At 45.4% G+C, this 23,010-nt stretch overlaps 1 protein-coding gene across 2 annotated transcripts in view; it reads left to right on the top strand.

The window, feature by feature from the left end:
• Positions 1-23,010, top strand: part of LOC122793129 (FGF1 intracellular binding protein) — a 544,410-nt gene that overhangs the window by 173,511 nt on the left and 347,889 nt on the right. For both annotated transcript variants that reach the window (XM_044060893.1, XM_044060894.1), the window contains exon 4: positions 299-425. In XM_044060893.1, the coding sequence (XP_043916828.1) occupies positions 299-425 (127 nt within the window). The remainder of the gene's footprint in view (positions 1-298; positions 426-23,010) is intronic.

The raw sequence follows: 23,010 nt of genomic DNA, 5'->3' as shown, positions 1-23,010 counted from the left end.
ATCTCCATCATACTAACAACTTTAGGAAAGGTCTGTAACTGTTTCCTTTGTTGCCAATAAACTGGACACGCAAGTTTCTAAAGTAACTTTGTCTAGATGGTTATCTGACTTTGCAGTCTTAGCAGAAGAGGAGGTTAAACTGTGACTGTGGAGATCTGTTGCTATGGTAAGTGCATAACTTTCAAATTTTATATGTTATGGGGCTGTCATATAACTTAATAATCCAAAGAGTATTAGTAAAGAATCTTAAGTGTTTAGACAAAGTGTAAATTGATTACTTTTTTCCCTTGTCAAACAGGTATTATACTTTTGATGAAGCATTTGTACGTGAAGTTCTGGGGAAGAAGTTATCAAAAGGCACAAAGAAAGATTTGGATGATGTCAGTGCTAAAACTAAGATCACTCTGAAAAGCTGTAGGCGGCAGGTAGGCATTTGGAGACTCCATTTGTTTAGTTTTCTTGTTCCATATTTCATTGGTACATAAGTACTTTATAGCAAAAAGACCTCCATACCAACTTCCTGGTTGTTCCACCTGGATAAAAACATTGTTTCTTTGTCTTTTCCTTTGAATACTCATCATTTATGAATTTGAAGTCAAAGTGTCAGACAGTATCGTATTGCAGTCTTTTCAATGTGTCCACATTCATTACTTTAACTTTGTTGGGTTGGAGCCTTGAAGGTGTTCTTCGTGTTTCACTGTTGCAGTCACCACATTTGGGTTATCTGCCTGCAGGTAACCCTCAGCCAGCCTGAATACCAGAGTCTTGGATTCCTGCATCGGATGCTGTCTCTTCTTCCATGACGTCCAGTCGTCAGGGGTATACAACATACAGCCAACGCCATTACATCAGTCTTTCTTGCCTTGCGGTGCCCAAAGCAGAAGCAGTTCGCAAGTGCCTGTCGGCCGACTCTTGAAATTTTCATTTTCGAGTTTCAGAACCGAAGTCTTCAAAAAGATAAGTACCCGTTGGGAATCTTTTTTCTTGCTCCAACCAATGTCAGTAAAAGTTAACAATTATCTTACCTGTGGAAAGCAAATACCTCATAAAGATTTTCATTCGTACCACATTCCCTGCTTAGGCCCAGACCACGACGTCCCTCACTGTCAGTTTTGTGCCTTGTTCAACCCCCGAACTATTCATTGTCGGGCTATCTTTGCAGCAAATTATTTTGGTACTCTGTATCCGTACTGGAAAATGGCTTCGTTAAGCCATCTGACTACCGATCTTCCAAAAAATGTAAGGATAAAGACAGAGACAGACCACATAGATCCAAAACTGCTGACGATGCTTCCGTTAAGCTAGTCACCAGTCCACCGGTACTCAGTGAGGTGCTTTTGCAGCACCTGATACCCACTACTTCAGATTTGCAGGCCTCTACTGAGACCCATTCGGAGTCCGGTATGCCAAGAGATGCTTCTTCGACTGTGGAACCTGCAGATGTCTCTACCTTTGATGGGTCTGGAGCCGCTGTGCAGGCACCGGCTTCTGAGGGTATATTCAGGCCTACAGACTTGCATTTTAAACAGACACCATCTTCTTCATCCAGGCATAAAACATGCACCACGTCTAGAAAACCGACATCCAAACCACATGCTCAGGCCCATATGCCTAAAAAACAAATGCTTAGAATGGCTGAAGACCTTATTACCTTAATTAGGGAAAGCTAGCCTTCCCCCTCTAAGAGACCTAGAACTGATTTTCCTTCTGATCAGGAATCTGATATTTCTGTTCCTTCTGATTAGCAGGATTTGCCCTTATCTACCTATGAGGATTCTGATGCAGAGGACCAATTCCCTATGCTTCCCCTCCAGAAGATTTTTCTTTTAGTGAAACCTTGCACACTCTCTTAGGAAGCATTTCCAGGATTACTCTGACTCCAAAAAGAGGCTTAGGGAATTCTTACTCCTTCTTCAACACAGGCCTTTAGCTCTCCCTCCTGTTCTGGACATTGTAGATGATGCTTTCTTGGAATCTAGCCTTTCCCCAGACACCTTACCTCCAGCTCCCAGAAAACCTGACAGGTATTACAGAGTACCTGACTCTCACAAGTTCCTCTTCAAGAATCCTACTGCAGATGCAGAGACCATTTCCCAAGGAACAAAAGGCATTAAGGCTACTGCTGCCAAAAATCCTACCCCTTCTGATAGAGATTCTAGAGTCTTGGACAGATGGGGTAAGAAGGTATACACTTTTGCTACTTTGGCTATTAGAGCTTTAAATTGCCAGTTTCATATGTTAAAGTACCAGCAGCATATTATGGGACTGCTTAAACAGAAAATTATGTTGATTCCTGACTGTGCTGAACACAAAGAATTACAGGATTTAATGCATTCTGCAGAACAAGTTGGTAAACATACTTTGCAATGTGGTTTTGACTCTTTAGAAGCATCTTGCAGGGCTGCTGTCACTGGGTCTGTACTTAGAAGGCATGCTTGGCTTAAGGAGCAAAACTTACCAGATCATGTTAAAGCTAAATTACTGGATGCTCCCTTAAACCAAGACCGCCTGTTTGGCAACAAAGCAGAAGTAGTCCTCAAAAGGATGGAGGAAAAAGCTAAATCTATGCAAACTGTTAAAGATTTCCTACAGGTACAGCCTCCCAGATTTAGTAGGCATTGGCCTTCAAAGAATTGGTCCTTTCCAGTAGCTTCCAGGCCTTCTCAGGTCAAACCCAGGAACAGCAGACCACCTAGGTTACAGTCTCAGGCTACGCACAGGCCTAAGCAGTGGGGGGCTCCCACTTCCCAAGCAGGGAGTAGTAAGCCACCTCCTGTGGAAAAATGGCACCATGACTTAACCTTAACCCTTCCAGGCCCTGCTCAACTGCCTGCTCCCTTAAGAGGAAAGCTTGCCCTGCATGCAAAAAACTGGGAGCTCATTACCCAGGACAAATGGGTTTTAAATATAGTTTCCCAAGGATACAGATTCCACTTCCACACCCTACCAACCCCAAACGGTTGGCCAGACCTACCCCCAAATCAGTGGGCGGAGGCCCAACATCAGGTTCTCTCTCTTCTAAGTATCAGGGCTATTCAACCTGTCCCAGCAGAACAAAGGGGACAAGGTTTTTATTCAAGACTTCTCCTGGTACACAGAAAAGACAGCTCATCGCGTCCTATCCTGGACCTCTCTATTCTAAACACCTTTCTAGTAATCCCAAAATTCAAAATGCTACTTCAACAGCTGTTTCCTATGCTAGGCAAAGATACCTGGTTGGTAACCTTAGACTTTAAGGAAGCTTACGTACACATGCTAATAAGGGAATCTTGCAGGAAATACCTATGCTTCAGGGCAGGCTCCATGCACTATCAGTTCTCTGCACTTCCCTTTGGCTTATCTACTGCACCCAGGGTATTCACAAAGTGTCTAGCTCCAGCCATTGCATTTTGCAGGCAGAGAAATATTCCAATATACCCATACTTGGACGATTGTCTGATTCAGGCAGAAAGCCAGGACTTACTATTAAAACATCTGGCATTCATAAAGAAACTTCTAACCTCACTGGGGTACACCATAAACGAAAAGAAATCTCACCCAGTACCCTGCCAACAGATTGCATTCCTGGGAGCAAGCTTGAACACAACTTCCCAGATGGCTTTCCTCACTACAGAGAAACAAGTTTATTTGACAGACTACTTCAAACTATTGGCCACAAAGACCCAGCTATCTGCAAGGAAAATTCTGCAAGCCCTGGGGTTCATGGCCTCTTGCATTCTCTCCTTTTTCTATTTTCTTACATATCGTGATCTATTGCTAACCCTTTTACCCTTTTGGTAGTTTTGGTACCATTGGTGATATGGCCTTTCTCCCTACCCTTTGGGGTATTTCTTAAATACCATCACTGGTATTTCTTTCTTTCTTTCTTTCTTTTTTTTCTCTTTTTACTTGAACAAAAAAACAAAGATTTCTTTTTTCCCCTTATAACCTGTGAGTGTCTGTGCATATCATTATGTCTGAAAAGAAAGTTACATCTGGGTTTAAGCAGTGTCGTAGTTGTAATAGGAAAATGCCTAACAGTGACTCACATGACGATTGTGTGTACTGTTTGGGGGCATCCCATCTCTCGGTGCAGCCCCCATGATGTTCTTCATGTTTCACTGTTGCAGTCATCACATTTGGGTTATCTGCTTTCAGTAGCCCTCAAGTCGGCCTGATTATCAAAGTCTTAGTTCCTGCGTCGGTTGATATCTCATCTTCCATGACGTCAGGTAGTCAGGGGTATAAAACATGCAGCCGATGCCATTACATCAGTCTTTCTTGCCGTGCAGTGCCTGAAGCAGAAGCAGTTCGCAATTGCCGGTCGGTTGACTCCTGAAATTTTCGTTTTCGAGTTTCAGAACTGAAGTCTTCAACTAAAGCTAAGTACCCCGTTGGGGAAACTTTTTCTTGCTCTAAACCGATGTCAGTAAAAGTCAATAATTGTATTTCTTGTGGAAAGCAAGTACCTCATAAAGATTTTCATTCGTACTGTATTCCTTGCCTAGGCCCTGACCACAATGTACCTCGCTGTCGGCTTTGTGCCTCATTTAATCCATGAACTATTCGTCATCGGTACATTTTCACTTCTAAATATTTTGGTACTTGGTTCAATTATCCAAATATGTCTTCGGTAAGCCACCCGACTACCGACATTTTGAAAAAATGCAAAGATAAAGACAGAGACAGGCCGCCTAGGTCCAAAGCTGCCGACGACTCTTCTCCTAAGCTAGTCACCAGTTTGCCGGTACTCAGTGAGGCGCTTTCGCAGCCCCTGATACCAACTACTTCATATTCGCAGGCCTCTACTGAGACCCATTCGGAGTCTGGTATGCCGCGAGATGCTTCACCTTTGGAACCTGCGGATGTCTCTACCTTGGATGGGTCCGGAGCCGCTGTGCAGGCACCGGCTTCTGTGGGTGTATTCAGGCCTACTGACTTGCATATTAAACCAACACCATCTTCTTCTTCTTCTAGGCCTAAAACTCGAACCATGCCTAGGAAACTGACACCCAGACCGCATGGTCAGGCCTCTATGCCTAAAAAAACAAATCATAAGAATGGCTGAAGACCTTATTACTTTAATCAGAGGAAGCCAACCTTCCCCCTCTAAGAGACCTAGGACTGAATTTGATTATGATACTTCTGACCAGGATTCTGAAATTTCTGTCTCCTCTGATGACCAGGATTTACCCTTGTCTACCTATGAGGATTCTGATGCAGAGGACTCTATTCCCTCTGCTTCTCCCCAGATGATTTTTCTTTTGGTGAAATCTTGCATAGTATTAGGGAGCATTTTCAGTGGAAAAGCCAGGATTATTCTGACTCTAAAAAGAGGCTTAGAGACTTCTTTTTCCTGCCCCAACACAGGTTTTTAGCTATCCCTCCTGTGCTGGACATTGTTGACGATGCCTTTTCTAAATCTAGCTTGGCCCCTGACTCTTTACCTCCTGCTCCCAGAAAACCTGATATATATTACAGGGTTCCTGAGTCTCACAAGTTCCTTTTTCAAAATCCTACTGCGGATCCGGAGACCATTTCACAGGGACCCAAGGGCATTAATGCTACTACTGCCAAAACTCCTAGCCCCTCTGATAGAGATTCCAGAGCCCTGGATAGATGGGGTAAGAAGGTATACACCTCTGCAACCTTGGCCATCAGGGCTTTAAATTGCCAGTTTCATATGTTAAAGTATCAGCAGCATATTATTGGATTGCTTAAACAGAAAATGATGTTGATTCCTGATTGTGCTGATAATAAGGATTTACAGGATTTAATGCATTCTGCTGAACAGGTTGGAAAACTTTGCAATGTAGTTTTGATTCACTAGAGGCATCTTGCAGGACTGCTGTCACTAGCTCTGTACTTAGAAGGCATGCTTTGCTTAAGGAGCAGCCTTTGCCAGATCATGTTAAAACTAAATAGCTGGATGCAACCTTAAATCAGGACCGCCTGTTTGGCGACAAAGCAGAAGTTCTTAAAAAGATGGAGGAAAAAGCTAAATCTAAGCAAACTGTTAAAGATTTCTTACAAGTGCAGCCTCCTAGATTTAGTAGGCATCGGCGCTCAAAAAATGGGTCCTTTCCTGCCCCTTCCAGGCCTTCTCAGTTCAAACCCAGTACCAGCAGAACACCCAGGCTTCAGTCCCAGGGTACGCACAGGACTAAGCAGTGGGGGGCTCCCACTTGCCAAATCAGGGAGTAGTAAGACTCACCCCTATGGTAAGTTGTCTCAATGACTTAACGTTAGACCTTCCAAGCACTTCTCAACTGACTGCTCCTTTAGAGGAAAAGATTGCTCTGCAAGCAGAAAACTGGGAACTCATTACCCAGGACAAATGGGTTTTAAACATACTTTCCCAAGGATACAGATTTCACTTCCACACTTTACCAACCCCAAACAGTTGGCCAGATCTACCCCCAAATCATTGGGCAGAGGCTCAAAAGCAAGTACTCTCTCTCTTTAGATTAAAGGCTATTCAGACTGTTCCAGAAGAGGAAAAGGGACAAGGTTTCTACTCAAGACTTTTTCTGGTACCCAGAAAGGACAACTCATGGCGTCCTATCCTGGACCTGTCTATCCTAAACATCTTTCTGGTAATTCCAAAATTCAAGATGCTAACTCTTCACCAGTTGCTTCCCATGATAGGCAAAGATGCCTGGTTGGCAACACTGGATTTAAAGGAAGCCTACCTGCACATCCCAGTCAGGAATTCTTGCAGAAAATACCTACGCTTCAAAGCAGGCTGCATGCACTATCCATTCTCTGCACTGCCCTTTGGCTTATCTACTGCGCCCAGGGTATTCACAAAGTGCCTAGCTCCAGTCATTGCATTTTGGAGGCAAAGAAATCTTCAAATATACCCATACCTGGACGATTGTCTAATTCAGGCAGAAAGCCAGGACATACTTCTGAATCATCTGGCATTTGTACAAAAGGTTTTAACTTGTCTGGGGTACACCATAAATGAAAAGAATTCACATCTGGTACCCTGTCAACAAATTATATTCCTGGGAGCAGGCTTGAGCACAACTTCCCAGATGGCTTTCCTCACGCCAGAGAAACAAATTCATTTGACATCTTACTTCAAACAAGTGGCCACAAAAACCCTGCTATCTGCAAGGCAGATACTGCAAGCCTTGGGGTTCATGGCCTCGTGCATTCTACTAATTCCATATGCAAGACTGCATATGAGGAATCTACAATGGTATCTAAAAAGCCTATTGTGTCAACACTCTCAGGATCTAGAAACAATGATTCCTATCATACATTGCCTACACTTAGAATTCCTTTGGAGGGCAGAGGCCTGCCACCAAAACAAGGGACTACCATTCACTCTACCCCCTGCCACCCAAACCCTAACAACAGACGCATCAGACTATGCATGGGGGGCTCACCTGGCAGGGAAGTGCATTCAGGGCAAATGGAACCCAAGTCAAATGCACCTGCATATCAATCAAAAAGAAATGTTAGCTGCACAGAATGCTCTGACAGTCTTCAAGGACCACATGCTTCCAGGACAATTAATGGTAAAGACGGACAACACCACTGTTATGTGGTACATAAACAAGCAGGGGGTACCCATTCTTACCCCCTCTGCAGACTAGCCATGGCTCTGTGGAACACAGCCTTGAGCTACCAAGTGCATCTACAGGCTCAATTCCTGGCAGGAAACTAAATACTCTGTCAGACAAACTAAGCAGAAATCTCATGGACCCACACGAGTGGAAACTGGAACCAAAGATTTTCAACATGTTGATCAACAAATTGGAGATCCCAGATATAGACCTGTTTACCTCCCCCAGAACTACCAATTGGACAATTTCTGCACAAGGACTCCCCACAAACAAGTTTGGAAAGTGGATGCTCTGTCCTTCAGCTGGAAAAATCTATCAGTTTATGCCTTTCCTCCTCTGCCTCTCCTCTCCAAAGTACTACTAATGATCAAACAGGACAAACCAAGGATGATACTGATACTGATTGCACCAGACTGGCCATGCCAACACTGGTACCCCCCTCTTGCGCAGTGTGTCACAGCTGGCCTCATGGCACCTACCTCAGACCCCTACCGAGCCAGATTCTGCACCCCCAGCTTCAAACCCTGAACCTGGCAGCCTGGCTAATTACCTAATCTCTCCATTACCATCCCTCAGTAAACAAGTGTTGGATGTCATTTTGGAGGCAAGGAGGCCTAGTACTAGAAAATCTTACTCTGAAAAATGGAAACTATTCTGTGCCTGGAACCAAACTCAAGGGATGGCCACAGCAGTGCCCAATTTACCTCAGATTATTCAATACTTAACTGAGATGCTTCACCAAGGGCCTTTCCTTTTCCTCCATCAAAATTCACGCCTCAGCCATTTCAGCTCATTAGAACACAGAACCACCCCTCTTTTCTCACCACTGCTCAAGCAGTTCCTCAGAGGGGCCAAAAACTTACAACCACCCAGGAGAGCCCCAACAACAGCCTGGGACCTTAATTTTATATTGGAAAAACTCTTCCTCCTTTTGAGCCAGCTGCAACTGCAGAGTTAAAATTCCTTTCTTGGAAAACAGCTTTCCTTTTAGCAATCACTTCAGCAAGAAGGGTATCTGAATTACAGGCCCTTATGGCAGTGAAGCCTTTCATCATCTTTCATGCGGACAGGGTGTCTCTCAGGACCAATCCCTCTTTCATGCCCAAGGTGTTATCCAGTGTGGCTCTTAATCAGTCCATTCATTTGCCAACCTTCTTTTTTGAGCCACAGAACAAAGGGGAACGGATTCTGCACTCCTTAGATGTGCACAGACAACTTAGATTTTACTTGGACAGGACTAAACCTCAAAGGAAATCAGAACAACTGCTGGTGGCATTTGCTGCAGAGGGGAAGGCTATTTCAAAGCAAACCATTTCTAAATGGATAGGCCATTGCATTCTTTTCTGCTATAAGCACCATGGAAAACCTATTCCATATGGGATTAGACCCTAGTCAATCAGGGCTGCATCTACTTCTACAGCCTTTCTCAGAGGTGTCCCTACCAGAGGCATCCTCGAAGCTGCTACCTGGAGTTCTGTACATACCAAGCATTACCATTTGCCAATTTTCTCTAAATCCAGAGCTGGCTTTGCCACTGCAATCTTGCAGGGCCTTGTAGCTGGTCCTAATGCTATCTAAATTCGTCCTCCCATCCTTAGCTTTGGGAATCTACCCAAATGTGATTACTGCAACAGTAAAACACGAAGAACATTGTACAGTTGTGTACACTTACCATAAATGTAGATGTTCAAGTGTTTTCACTGTTGCAGTCCTGTTTACCCTCCCTCCAGTCCCCTGACCTCTTTTGGCTATACCTCTATTCTCCTTTACTTTACTTAAAAGCTTTTTGGTGTGTTTTCTTTTTTGTTGGAGGTATAATCTTGTGTGTATATGTATGTATGTATGTATGTGTATATATATATATATATGTATATATATATATATATATATATATATATATATATGTATGTAATTGCTTCCCGTTAAGAGGGGGCACCTGACATCTGGGGCAAGAAAAACTGATGTAATGGCGTCGGCTGCATGCTTTATACCCCTGACGTCTCGGAAGATGAGACAGCAACCGATGCAAGACCCAAGACTTTGATAATCAGGCCAGCTGAGGGCTACTGCAAGCAGATAACCCAAAAGTGATGACTGCAACAGTGAATACATTCGAACATCTACATTTATGGTAAGTGTACACAACTGTACTTTCTATTTGTAAAGGATTCAGTCAGCTTACCTTGAATGAGCGCATAAATAAGTTAATTCTGAAGGGCCTCCTTAAGACGCTCTTTTCAGAGGCTCTTTCTGTGACAGAGGGCTCCCCCCTCCCAGAAAAGAGAGGAAAAGACCACATTCTGTACCCTCTTCACCCTCTAGTGATCTGGGCAAGCCTGTCAAGCCTAAAATACCTAGGTCAAACTGTATGGCTACAACCTCTAATCCGTCAACTGCTGTACTGCCTTCGGCACTTGTTTTAGCACCGACACTGTCCACAGCACTGATATTTGATGCTTCAAAAACTGCCTCATCCTCTTCAGCACCAAGCATACCTTCGGTACCTATTACTTTGACTCCATTTGTGACTAAGCCATCCTTGTCCATTTCGATACCAAGTGCCCTTTCAGCGCTGAGTCCGTCTACGTTACCTATTACCCCTATATTATTCTTGCTGCTTCCTGTCTCCAAACTGGAGGCAGTGATTCTGCTGGACAGTGCACGGACCTGATACTCCCCATCAGCGGACCCTTTTTTGGGACAAATATATAGCACCTTCCGAGAGCAACCAAAATCCCTGTCGGGGTTATTCACTAGATCTACCAGGAGCCTTTCAGAACTTGTAGTGCACCTTGTGGATCAGCTGCTGAGAGTCAGGGGGATCCCCACTCCGTCTAACACTCATCCACTTGCCAGACCTGGGATTCTTTCTTCAAGTACTCCATCCTACTCTCCTCCTTTGACCTTGCAGGTTTCAAAGTCTCTAGCTCTGACATCTTTGTTGGAACCCTCTGTTTTGGTGCCAGTAGTGGACCTCACTGTGGCCTCGGAATCGTCCCTTTCTTCTTTGGTCTCTTCAAAACCGAACCTTCCTCAAGTTCAGGATTGGGCTTCAGGCTCTTCGGCATTGAGTACGGTTCCAAGCATATCTATGTTTCCGTCCACAGTGCCAGGGGTTCTGTCAGCACCAGCCTTATTGAGGTTCCTTCCTCGGGTGCGGGTTAGACGGAGCAGGGTGTGACCTCAGTTCTGAGGTTGTCTTTCTCGGTTCCAGGCTCCCATCCTTCTTCGGCAGACCTGTTTTCCAGGCGATTAAGAGGGCTTTTGCTTTTGGAAGCATACCCTGGCATCGGAACCCCAGACATCCCTTCCCCCTTAGCTGCAGCTGACACTAGCCACCTCCTCAGGACATCAGGCACAAGAGCCACAAGAAACCCTATTGCAGGGCGCCCCTTCTTCTGAGTCCTCCTCAGAAGTCCCCACTGAGGAGCCACCGTGTAAGAAGTAGTGCAAGAGGAAGTATGTAGACTCCCCTGAAGAGTCTCTGTCAGAGGATACGGATTACGATGAAGGGGAAGGGTTCCCACAGTCACTTCCTGAGTATGTCTCCTTTGGGGGCATCCTTGAAATGCTAAAACAGAGTGGTGACTGGAAGTCCACCAACCCTTCCTCCGAGGAGTCTGTCTTTCTGCATGCTTTCCGTGCCCGACCATCTACCTCTTGGGTAACCTCGCCTGCAGATGAGTTAGTTCATCTCGTGGTGCAGTGTGCTTGGAAGAATCCTGATTCTGTGGAACCAGTCCCTCGGAGACCAGACAAATGCGTTCCCCTCCTGAAAAGAGCCCACATTGGTCTAAGGGTTTACCAGTTGATGCTATGGTGGTGACGCCGGCCACGAAAAAGGAACTTGCCGAAGAGAGTCACTATTCACACGCCCAACAGAGAGTCCCGGGCAGTGGACAGATTAGGGAAGTGAGTCTTTTCTTCATCGACCTTTACTGTATTGGCCTTGAGTTATTTAGCACATTTTTACGAGGCTCTAAAGAGACTTAATCTCCGAACTCCCTGGAACTCTCTCAGGACAGGTGTCTGACGAGGTAAGTGCAAAGTTGCCTTGCAGCTTGCAACCCTGGAGTCCATCTCTAACTCGTCCATGAGGTTAATATCACATGCAATTGAAAAGGCCGCCAGACCTGCGGGTTCAGGCATAGTTATGAGATAGCATGCCTGAATGCGCCTTTGTGATTTTGTGGACCCTTTTAAGTCTTGAACTCTCCTGTCAAAGCTTCTTCCTTGTTCGGCCCTAACATGAAGGACACACTCTAGCCAGGTGTGAAAAGGATGGCAAGACCCTGTCTCTGCTGTAGGTGTAGACTTTTCCACTCCACAGCGCTCCTTTTCCAGGAGCCAGAGGAGTGGAAAGTTGTGGCACAAAAAAGTCTCTGGGTCCTTTTCGTGAGACATGTGGCGTGTCTACCTCCAGGGCAGAGGGGATAACTCATCCGGAAGACGCCCCTACCGAGGCAGAGGGGGCCCACTTAACCAAGGACCCAGAGATACTTTCTCTGGACAGTCCCATCAGCGGGCCTGAAGAGCGGTCCGATTGCTTTCCTCTGGAAGCAGTCGGGGACCGTTTCTCTGTGCACCACACTGCCTAGAAGTCTGTAACTACCGACCTTTGGGTGCAGAAGATTATAACCAGAGGCTACACTGTCCCCCTCAATGTTTATCCAAAACCCCCTACAAGACTTCCCGACATTCCACCTAGTCAAAGGGAAGAAGCAGCCATAGAAATAAAAAAAAAGCTGCGTCAAAAAAGAGTCTTCCAGGCAGTCCCACCAGACCAATGTGGATCTGGATTCTACTCAAGGTTCTTTTTGGTGCCAAAAAAGACAGAGGAGACCAATTTTGTATCTCAGCAATTTAAACAGGTTTGTCACCCAAACGAAATTCCGGATAGTCACGGTTCAATCCATTCTCCCATTTCTGGGAAACGGCAATTGTGCTCCATGGATCTCCAGGGTACGTATTACCACATCAAAATGGACAAACACTCCAGGAGACCACTTCACTTCCTACTAGGAGCCAGTCACTACCAGTTTCGCTCTCTACAGCCCCCAGAGTGTTCAAGTGCGTGGCAGTAGTCACAGCTCACTTGAGGCTGCAAGGATTCCAGGTGTTTCCATATTTGGATGATTGGCTCCTTACCGCCCCCACCAAGCATCAGTTGGTAACAGTCTTGAAATACACTCTTTCCCTGGTGAGACTATTGGGAATAACAATAAATTGGGAGAAATCCAATCTTACTCCGACCTAGTCCATAGAGTTCATAGGAGCAGTTTTTGACACCCGCTCCTGTTTAGTGTCTCTCCCACGTCACAGATTACAAAGACTGAGACTTCACGTCCGGGTGATACTCTGCCAAAACAAAGCCTCACCATGGGAAGTCCTTCACCTCCTAGGATCCATGGCAGCTGCTATACCAATAGTGCCTCTTGCAAAACTTTACATGAGAATACTTCAATGGCTTCTGTTATCTCAGTGGTTCCCAAATCGTCACACCCTCTGTTTTCAGGTACAAATAACCAATCATTGCAAACAGGACCTGCTTTGGTGGGTGAGGCCAGAGGCAGAACTTTAGAGCCGCCCTTTCCACCCCCTCTCAACCTAAAGCCACTGTGACCACAGATGCTTCCCTGATGGGGGGGGCTTATTCAGGGAGTGATATTCCAAGGCACATGTCCACAATAGAGGCCAACCTGCCAACCTGCATATCAGTGTTCTGGAACTGAGGGCACGCTTTTAGCGTTGTAAGCATTCCAATCTGTTCTTCCTTCTTGGACGATTGCAATTCAGTCAGACAATATGTCGGTAGTCTGGTATATCAACAAACAAGGAAGAACCATGTCTTATCCCCTATGTCGAGAGGTCATGAGAATTTGGCAGTGGGCAATAGCTTCCAATTGTCTTCTGATAGCAATGCATATCCCGTGGGGTTCCAACGTGATTGCAGACAAGCTGAGCAGATGTATTCTCCTGCCTCACGAGTGGTCCCTCAACTCCAGCACAGCAGCAAAAATTTTCAGCCACTGGGGCAAGCCTTGCTGCGACCTATTCACCTCCCCGTCAGACCACAAATGTAGCAGCTACTTTGCCCTAATTCCCCCGCAGGGAAAGTCCCAGAGGGACGCTCTGATCCACGATTGGCCTACGGGACTTCTGTATGCCTAACCCCCAGACTTCTGTATGCCTATCCCCCCCATCCCTCTGATTCCCCAATTTTTGGAGATAGCTGTTCGGTTGAAAAGCAAGGTAATCCTCATAGCCCCTTATTGGCCTCAACAAGTATGGTACCCCTTCCTCCGGCCTCACTTATTATGCTGACCATGAATTCTGGACCCATCTCCAGACCTGATTTCTCACCCCCAAGGGTTGAGTCATCCGAACCTATGCAGTCTCAAGCTGACAGCATGGTTTCTTTACTTCCACTAATCGCCAGGCAGGCTAACCGTCCCTGTCCAGTACGCGATATTTTCCTGGCCTCCCACAAACCATCCACCAGAAAACTCTATCTAGACAAATGGAAGAGATTCTCTATTTGGTGTTGGGGTAAGAAAAGAAAACTACATCTATATTCGGTTCCAGTTACAGTAGCCCTTCACTATTTATCAAAATTTTTCGAAAATGGAGCTGCAGCTTCTACCATGCAAGTACATCTAGCTGCCATTTCAAACTTTCATAATGGTTTTGGAAATTCTCCCCTGATTACTCACCGTTTGTGCAAAATCTTTCTAAAAGGATTTCCCACATGAGCCCTCCAGTCGAACAGCCTATTGAACCATGGAACCTCACATTTGTTCTTCAGTCTTTGACTCAACATCCCTTTGAGCCTGCAGCAAAATGTGACATCAGATTCTTGTCATGGAAGTCCCTTTTTCTGGTCACCATTACGTCAGCTAGATGTATTTCAGAGCTACACGCTCTATGCATTAATCCTTATCTTTCACAAGGACAGAGTATCACTCTGGATGAACCCTACCTTTCTTCCCACAGTCATTTCAGATGTCTCCATTAAACAGACTATTGACATTCCAATATTTTTCCCAAATTTTACTAACAAAGGAGAATACTGTCTGCATTCATTGGATGTACATAGACAATTGAGATTTTATCTGGACAGGACTAAGATGATACGTAAATCAGACCAACGATTCATTTCCTTTTCTGGCCCTAAAATGGGAAATTCTGTTTCTAAAGTGACCTTATCTAAATGGCTTAGGCATTGCATACTTTACATATCATGAGAAAAAGCTTACACGACAGAAAATCAAAGCTCACTCTACCAGGTCGATGGCAACTTCTGTAACCTTCCATTCTAGAGCCACCATTGTTTATATCTGTGCAGCAGCGACATGGGCTTCTCTTCGTACCTTTATTACTCATTATAAACTAGATCTGGTCTCCAGGGGAAGAGTGTCCTTTGGCTCTGTGGTGCTCAGGAATATTCTTCTATAAGGGCCACCCAAGGAACAGAAGGTAGCTGGGGACTCTGTTCCATCATTGATGAAGGGAATGAAGATTAACAACATCAGATAAAGAAGTTATGTCTTGCCATAACGTTCCATCTCTGTTGTAGATCTTCATTCATTCATCACATCCCTCTTTCCTTCCCTCTCCAAAGGCTCCTGGGGGATACTTGGGGTCCAAGTGCTGAGTTAGGGTACTTGCGCAGAAACTGCCTTTGCTTTACTGATAAAGGGCAAACTCAATCTGAGGTAACAGGGAGAAGGATACTATGGGTAAAAGCTTAGCTCGAGCATTTTTGGCTGGTGCGAGCTTGGTATAAGACCGACTTGGTTCCAAGGACAGAACTGACATCCCATAAGTGATGAATGAATGAAGATCAACAACACAGATGGAACTTTATGGTAAGATATAACTTCCTTTTTCTGTCTCATTCCAGACCTTAGCAACTTCAACCAGCACATGCAGTGTTTTCATTTCTGGGAGTCTGTCAATCTGTCAATCAGGGGTTCTTGAATTTGCTCCTCTAGGGAACCTGAATGGTGTCACTGGACATGAGAGATACCATACCGCCAGTCCACTCACAGTACAGCAGGTACACATCTTCTAAGTCCTTTCCATGTCTTTATTTGCTACACTCTTTGTAGCCTGTTTGCATGAAGCATCTGCAGTAGGCCCTATTACATCTTAATAAACTCAAAACTATATGCTTCATCTGACAGCAGGGCTTTCTTTGCTTTTATTTTATTTTATTTTATTCATTTGTATTCAGGTATACTCACTAGATGCATACTTGTTAAGTGACTTGCTTAGAGCCACAATATAGGTAAATGGAGACTGAAGGAATCAAACCTTTGACTACATATAGGTTCATAGGTAGGTACTAGGCTGTTGGCCCTAGGGCCTATACAAGCCTAGCCAAAAATGTACCCTGGCTTTTGCCACCCAAGAAAATTATTCTCCTGTGCCCCTGTCAAGCAGAACCACAGAGGTGATCCCCGGGGTGAATTTCCTATTTCCCATCCAATCATCAAGATTTTTCTTGAAGAGTGCTAATGAGGAGCTCTGTTTGACATAGATAGGTAGTTTGTTCCAGAGTATGGGAAGTCTCTGGGACAGGAATCTATCCCTCCAGCATGTTCTGTTTATTGTGGTGACCAGGTTTAGGTCCTTAGAACGTGTAGCTCTGAGGGATTGGGATTTCTTTAAGTTGAGCATGTCCAACAGCTCTGGGTTTGACATAGCTTTGTATGTTAGGCAGAGATCGCCTCTGTGTAGGCGATATGCAACGGAATAAAGCTGGAGTTTTTTGAGACGGTCTGCGTAAGGCATCTGTTTGAGGCCAGTAATCCTCTTTGTGAGGTATTTTTGCGGCCTTTCCAGTTGTTGTAGATGTCTTGTGAGGTACATACTAAAAGGGGCATTGTACTCTATATAATGGGTCTAATGAGTGATGAGTAGAGGGGAACAATGACCTCTTTTTTTCTGGATGAGAAACCTTTTGTGATGAGGTGTGCCACGTAGAAGGATTTCCTGACCACTTTGGCGATGTGATTATCAAAGGAGAGACTACTGTCCACCTGTGTCCCAAGGTCTCTTATCACACTTTCGGTGTTAAGTAGACTACCGCCTATGTGGTAGTTCATGGGTACAGAATTTTTACCAAAGGGGATGACAATGCACTTTTTGGCATTGAGCTTGAGACCATGTCTTTGACACCAGGTATCTGTCTCAGTAGTATGTCCACATCGTTAGGAGTTTCAATTATGGCTCCTAGTTTGCAGTCATCTGCGAATTTAGTTAGCCAAAGACCTTCTGTGTTAGCCTGTACTTCAGAGAAGTAGATACCAAACAGGAGAGGACCCAGGACTGAACCCTGTGGTACTCCACTTGTCACTGGTCTGAAATCTGATTTGGAGTCTGCTACTTTCGCAGTGTGGGTTCTTTCAGTAAGCCAGTTGGCAACCCATCTTGTGACATAGGGATTTATACCTAGTTTAGTGAGTTTATCTATAATTCCAGAGTGGGGGATGGTGTTGAATGCCTTGGCGAGATCTAGATAGGCTGTGTGAACCACCTTACCCTCATCTATGGCTTTGGTGACTACTTCAAAGAAGTCTATCAGGTTTAGGAGACATGATCTGTCTTTTACAAACCCAGATTGTGTGGGGTCCAGGGTTTGGAGATCTCCAATGTCTTTGTCTGAGTTCCATGATGATACGTTCCATGGCTTTGCAGACGAGGCTCGTCAGGCTAATGGGGTGGTAGTTCCCGGGGTCTATTGTGGCCCCCCCTTTGTGGAGTGGGATAACTGTCGCGGTGCGCCATTCAATGGGCACAAAACCTGAGGTGAGGCTTGATGATTGAACATGGTACTTAGGTGGGGTGCCAGTTCATTTTGTAGTTCATGTAGAAGGCAGACTGGGATGTTGTCAGGTCCCATGGATGCTGTTTTTTTGGCTTTGGAGAGTGAAGTTTTTACCTGTGCAGCCGTGATGACAGGAACTTTGCATTTTTCTGGTATAAAGATGGGCCCTTTAGGGGGTGAGAGGGGGGGTAAAGTTAGCACTGAACCTATCTGCCAGGATGTTGGCAATATCAGTTGGTTCTGTATATTTAGTGTCATTGTGCTGTAACTCAGAGCAGATCTGAGTGTTGCCATTGAGATTTTTGACATAGCTATAGAATGCTTTGTGGCTGTCTTTAGAATCAGTGGCAATTTTGTTTTCATAACTAGCTTTGGAGGATTTTATGAGGGATCTCAGCTTCTTACTGAGGCTGACCAGGGAGTTCCTCCAATCGTGGGATTTTACTCTTTTTTTGCAACAGTTTCTTTCTTCTGTTGTAGAGTTTGTTTATGGCAGAATGGCTCTATTCAGTCGCATACCGTCTGCTCAGAGGTGATCTGTGCCTGACATACAAGGCCATGTCCAACCCGGAATTAATGGACATGCTCCACCTCAAAAAATTCAAATCCACCAGAGCCACGAGAGCAAGAGACTTAAACCTCAACACGGATATAAATAGGATGTGCTGGAGGGACAGATTCATCACCCAGAGACTCCCTACACTATGGAACAGAATCCCAGTCCATGTGAGGCAGAGCCCCTCACTGACTCTGTTCAAGAGAAATCTTGACGAGTGGATGGGAGATCGTGGTTTACAGGAATCATCTCTGTGTCACTGCTGGACAGAGGCACAGCAAACTAATGGGTATAGTATTCTCATCCTAAGGGGTGGTGAAAGCCACACACACTCTGGCTAGGCTTATAAATGCCCTAGGGCAGATAGCCTAGTATGAGCCTATGAACCTATAAGAAGACCACCAGATTGGCTTCCTTTTTTGGAGGATAGCATCTTGGTTCTGTTAGGGATAGCACGATCCATGCACTCGTGTAAGTGCTTATAAAGTGCATTTGTGTAGGATTCAGCAGTCATACCTCTATTGTCCATCTGCATGGGTGTTATGAAGTTTGCCACTTCTGTCTTAAGAAGCGTGAAGTTGGCTTTGGAGAATTTTTTTACGGTTGTTTTCCTAATGGGGGGTGGGAGCGGGATGTGGATGTCTAGGGTGATTAGCTTGTGGTCGAATCTGACCAACGAGGAGCTGACCTCTGGTGTGGAACACCGGTCACCCATGTTGGTGATGACCAGGTCTAGGATATTGCTGCCTCTGGTGGGGGTGTGGATAAGTTGATCCAAAGCATTGGAATTGATGATTTCCAGAAAACGTTGAGCAAAACAGTTGGTACATGAGTAGTTTTCCCAGTTAATGGTAAGGTAGCTGAAATCACCCATTATTAAAGTGTTGGGTTGTACCTTAATATTTTCCAGTGTATCAAGAAAAGAGGAGTGGGAATCCTGGGGCATGGTGGGGGGGTCTGTAGCAAGCTACAGTCTGGATTGCGGTTTTGCCCAGAGTTAGTTGAACTTGTATAATCTCGGATGCATTATGCTGAGCAACTAGCTTGGAGGTGTGGATATCCTTAATGAATATGGACACACCTCCACCTTTAGTGTTTCGGTCCGGGTTTGGTGGCCGAAAGGTGTGGTATGAATTATAGCCTGGTAATGCAGGGGTGCGCTCTGGAGCTTTGAACCAGGTCTCTGTCACTGCAGAGATGTCAGTGTTCTCCATTTCAAGGAGTGCCTCGAGTGAGTGCATTTTGATGTTTAGACTTCTAGCATTGAGTAGCATTACCCTCAGATTTTGCTTGCTTGTACCTGTTACGGTGGTGAATTTGTCATTTGAACCTTGCCTAAAAAAGGCACTATAGGGGTGGCAAGAGTCTTTGCCAGTATCCGGAATCCCAAGGGCGACTGGTGCAGGCCATCTCTGGCAATGCAGCGTCTTCTGTCGATCATGTCTTCCCTGGCAGACAGATACTGGATTCCCTTAGAATGACACCAGAAGCTTAGCCAATTGTTAAAGTCAATCATTTTGTCCTTGCACTGTGGTGTCATTCTGGGTGATGGCAGGATGCTACTCAGGGCTTAGGTCATACCGGCCTAGGCTACAAGATCAGAGAGCTCCTCCATGTCTTGTTTTCATGTAGTCCAGGGAGGTATGTCTCAGGTCATTCACACCAACATGGACAATGACAGAGTCACATTTGTACTTGTTGTGGAGTGACCTGAGTGCCTGCGTTATGTGGCGGATCCTGGCACCTGACAGTAACTTTTTCCTTGTTTAGCCTGGTGAGTGGAACATCAGTGTGCCTGACTATAGAGTCACCTATGACTAGAGTGTTGGGTACGTTATGCCTTATGGGCTGTAGTTGAGTGGCACACTGAGTATGTGGGCTGTGTGTCATTTATGTTGTGTTGGGGGGTGGAGGTTGCTTGCATTTCTGCTTTGGAGGTCTCTGTTGTTTGGGCAGATTAGTAGTGAGAGCCTCCGCGAATGTAGGTGTATGTTTTGTGGTTCTGTGTGTGTGTTTTGGTGGTGTAGGTTTTGAGGGACTATGTGATGAGTGTGGTGCGGTGCAAGTGTTTACCTTCTCCTCTTGACTGTCTAGGCCAGTCTTTGGTAAAGAGAACTTTGCATGTTCTTCGTGTTTCACTGTTGCAGTCATAACTGTAGGGTGCTCCTGCCGGCAGGCAGCCCGAGGTCGGCCAGAATCCCAAAGTCTGGGTCCGGCGTCGGCTGTATAGGCTAGTACCCTGACGTCAGTACGCTTTGGTACATAGCCCTCAGCCGACGCCATCTTCTCCAGTCTTTCTTGCCGTGCGGTGGAAAGCAGCTCGCAAGTCGTTGGTTGGCGATTATCGAACAGCGTATTTGGTTGTTGTCGGTCCGAAGTTCTTACTTCTCTTCTCAAAGCTAAGTACCCGTTGGGGAATCCTTTTCTTGTTCCTCCGATGTCAGAAAAAGTTAATAATTGTATAGCGTGTGGGAAACAAATACCTCATAAAGATTTCCACTCTTACTGTCTACCTTGCTTAGGCCCTGACCACGACGTTTCTTGTTGTCGGTTCTGTGCCAGGTTCAACTCTCGTACTATCAAGCGCAGGTACGATTGGGCTTTAAATTATTTTGGCAGACGCTTCAATTATAGAATGTCGCCGGACACTACCGGAGTCCAAAAGAAGCGCAAAGACAAAGACAGGCCGAGGTCCAAACAGGACTCGTTGCAGCTGGAGCCAGCGTCCGGTTCGGCTGTCGTCAGTGAGGCAGCCCCTGTCGTCCGCCACTTCTGAACCGATGGCGTCACGGACTCCCATGGGGAGCCATCAAGGCCCACTATTTTAACTGCTGCAGGACCTTCGGACGTCGCTCCTTCAGATGGGTCCGGAACCGCTGTGCAGGTACCGGCTTCTGAGGGGTTTTCAGGCCTACTCACATTACTATTTCAAAGGCAAAGGCAAAGACAAAGACTCCTGTTAAGTCTAAAGTTCCAGCTCAAGCTGCTTCTGAATCCACTCCCAAGACACAAAAGCAATTATTGAAGATGGCTGAAGATTTGCTTACAATGATTAGGGGTTCTCACCCCCCTCCTGAGAAAAGGCCTCGACAGGATGTTACTCTGGATTCCTCTGACCAGGCTTCTGTATCTTCTGTTTCTTCCTCAGATCAGGACTATTCCTTTCCTCCTTATGAGGATTCAGATGCTGAGGACTCTTTACCCTCGGCCTCTCCGCCTGAGGATTTTTCTTTTGGGGAAACCCTGCATGAGATGAGGGAACATTTTCATTGGGAAGGACAGGAATATTCTGCTTCCAAGAAGAGGCTTAGAGAATTTCTTCTTCTTCCTCAGCATAGGCCTTTAGCTATCCCTCCTGTTTTGGACATTGTAGATGATGGCTAATTTGAATCCTGATTCCATGCCTCCTGCTCCTTCTAAGCCTGATAGATTTTATAGGGTTCCTGACTCTCATTTATTTTTATTTAAAACCCTTCTGCGGATCCTGAAACTATTTCTCAGGGCTCTAAGGCTGCTAAGGTTGCTACTTCTAAAAATCCTATTCCCTCTGAGAAGGATTCTCGTGCTTTAGACAGGTGGGGAAAAAGGTATATACTTCTGCTACCCTGTCTGTAAGGGCTTTAAATTGCCAGTTTCATATGTTTAAATATCAGCAATTTCTTTTGTCTGTTTTAAAGCAAAAGCTTGCTTCCCTTCCTGCTTGTGCAGAGGATAAGGAACTTCAGGATGTTTTGCATGCTACTGAACAGGTTAACAAGCATAGCTTACATTGTGGTTTTGATGCTTTGGATGCTTCTTGCAGGGCTGCTGCCTCTGGTACTGTTATTAGGAGACATGCCTGGCCGTGAACAAAGTTTGCCTGAACAGGTTAAGGCTAAGTTATTAGATGCCCCTGTTCAACAAGATGTTCTTTTGGATCTAAGGCTGAGGAAGTTATTAAAAGATGGAGGAAAAGTCAAAGTCTATGCAGACTGTAAAGATTTCTTGCAAGTTCAGCCTCCTAGATTTTCCAGGAATTGGCCCTCTAAAATTGGTCCTTTCCCACGTCTGACAGGCCTCAAAGGAAGATATAGGCGCTCAGAGGTCGTGGTCAAGGCCAGGCCTCTTACAGATCTAGACAATGGACTGCTTCTTCACCTAGAAGGGAGAAGACAGATCCCAATCTCAAAGAAAGCAAACTCAATGACTCTCTCGGTTGGGCTTCAGGACCCCTTCACCTGGGCGCCTCTCGGAGGAAAACTGTCTCTTTTACAGAAATTGGACTCATATTACCCAGGACAGATGGGTATTGGCCGTGATTTTAAAAGGTTACAAATTCCACTTTCACACTTTGCCAAGGACTCACGGTTGGCCAGATCTTCCAAAACTTCAATGGTCAGAGGCCTTAACTCAAGTGGATGCTCTTCTGGCCATGAGAGCCATAGAGCCTGTTCCACTCTGGAAATGGGAAAAGGGTTTTATTCAAGACTGTTTCTGGTTCCCAGAAAACAAAACTCTTGGAGACCTATTCTGGACCTTTCTGTGTTAAACACCTTTTGGAAATTCCAAAGTTCAAGATGCTTACTCTGCAACAGCTAATTCCAATGCTCTCTCAGGACGCCTGGATGGTGACATTGGACTTAAAGGAAGCTTATTTACATATTCCCATCAGACAAGAACGCAGGAAATTCCTCAGGTTCAAGGCAGGTTCGAGGCACTTTCAATTCTCTGTTCTGCCCTTTGGTTTATCTACTGCGCCCAGAGTCTTCACCAAGTGCCTGGCACCAGTAGTGGCTTACTGCAGACTTCAGGGGATCCAGATTTACCCCTGTTTGGACGACTGCCTTATTCAGGCAGACAGCAAAGATCTTCTGCTTCAACATCTGGACTTTGTTCAACGTCTTCTCCTCCTACTGGGATTCTCAGTGAACATAAAAAGTCACATTTGATCCCTTCTCAACAAATGGTATTCTTGGGAGCCCTCTTAAATACAACCTTACAAAGGGCCTTCCTCTCCCAGAAAAACAAATTCAGCTGGCTTCTACTTTCAACACCTTGGCAACTCTATCTCAGCTCACTGCAAGGAA

Source organism: Protopterus annectens, chromosome 2.part0 (genome assembly GCF_019279795.1).
Source record: "Protopterus annectens isolate FY-2018-M chromosome 2.part0, PAN1.0, whole genome shotgun sequence".
NCBI lineage: Eukaryota > Metazoa > Chordata > Ceratodontiformes > Protopteridae > Protopterus > Protopterus annectens.
Note: the sequence above shows the minus strand (reverse complement) of the source record. Positions and strands in the feature narration are given on the sequence as shown.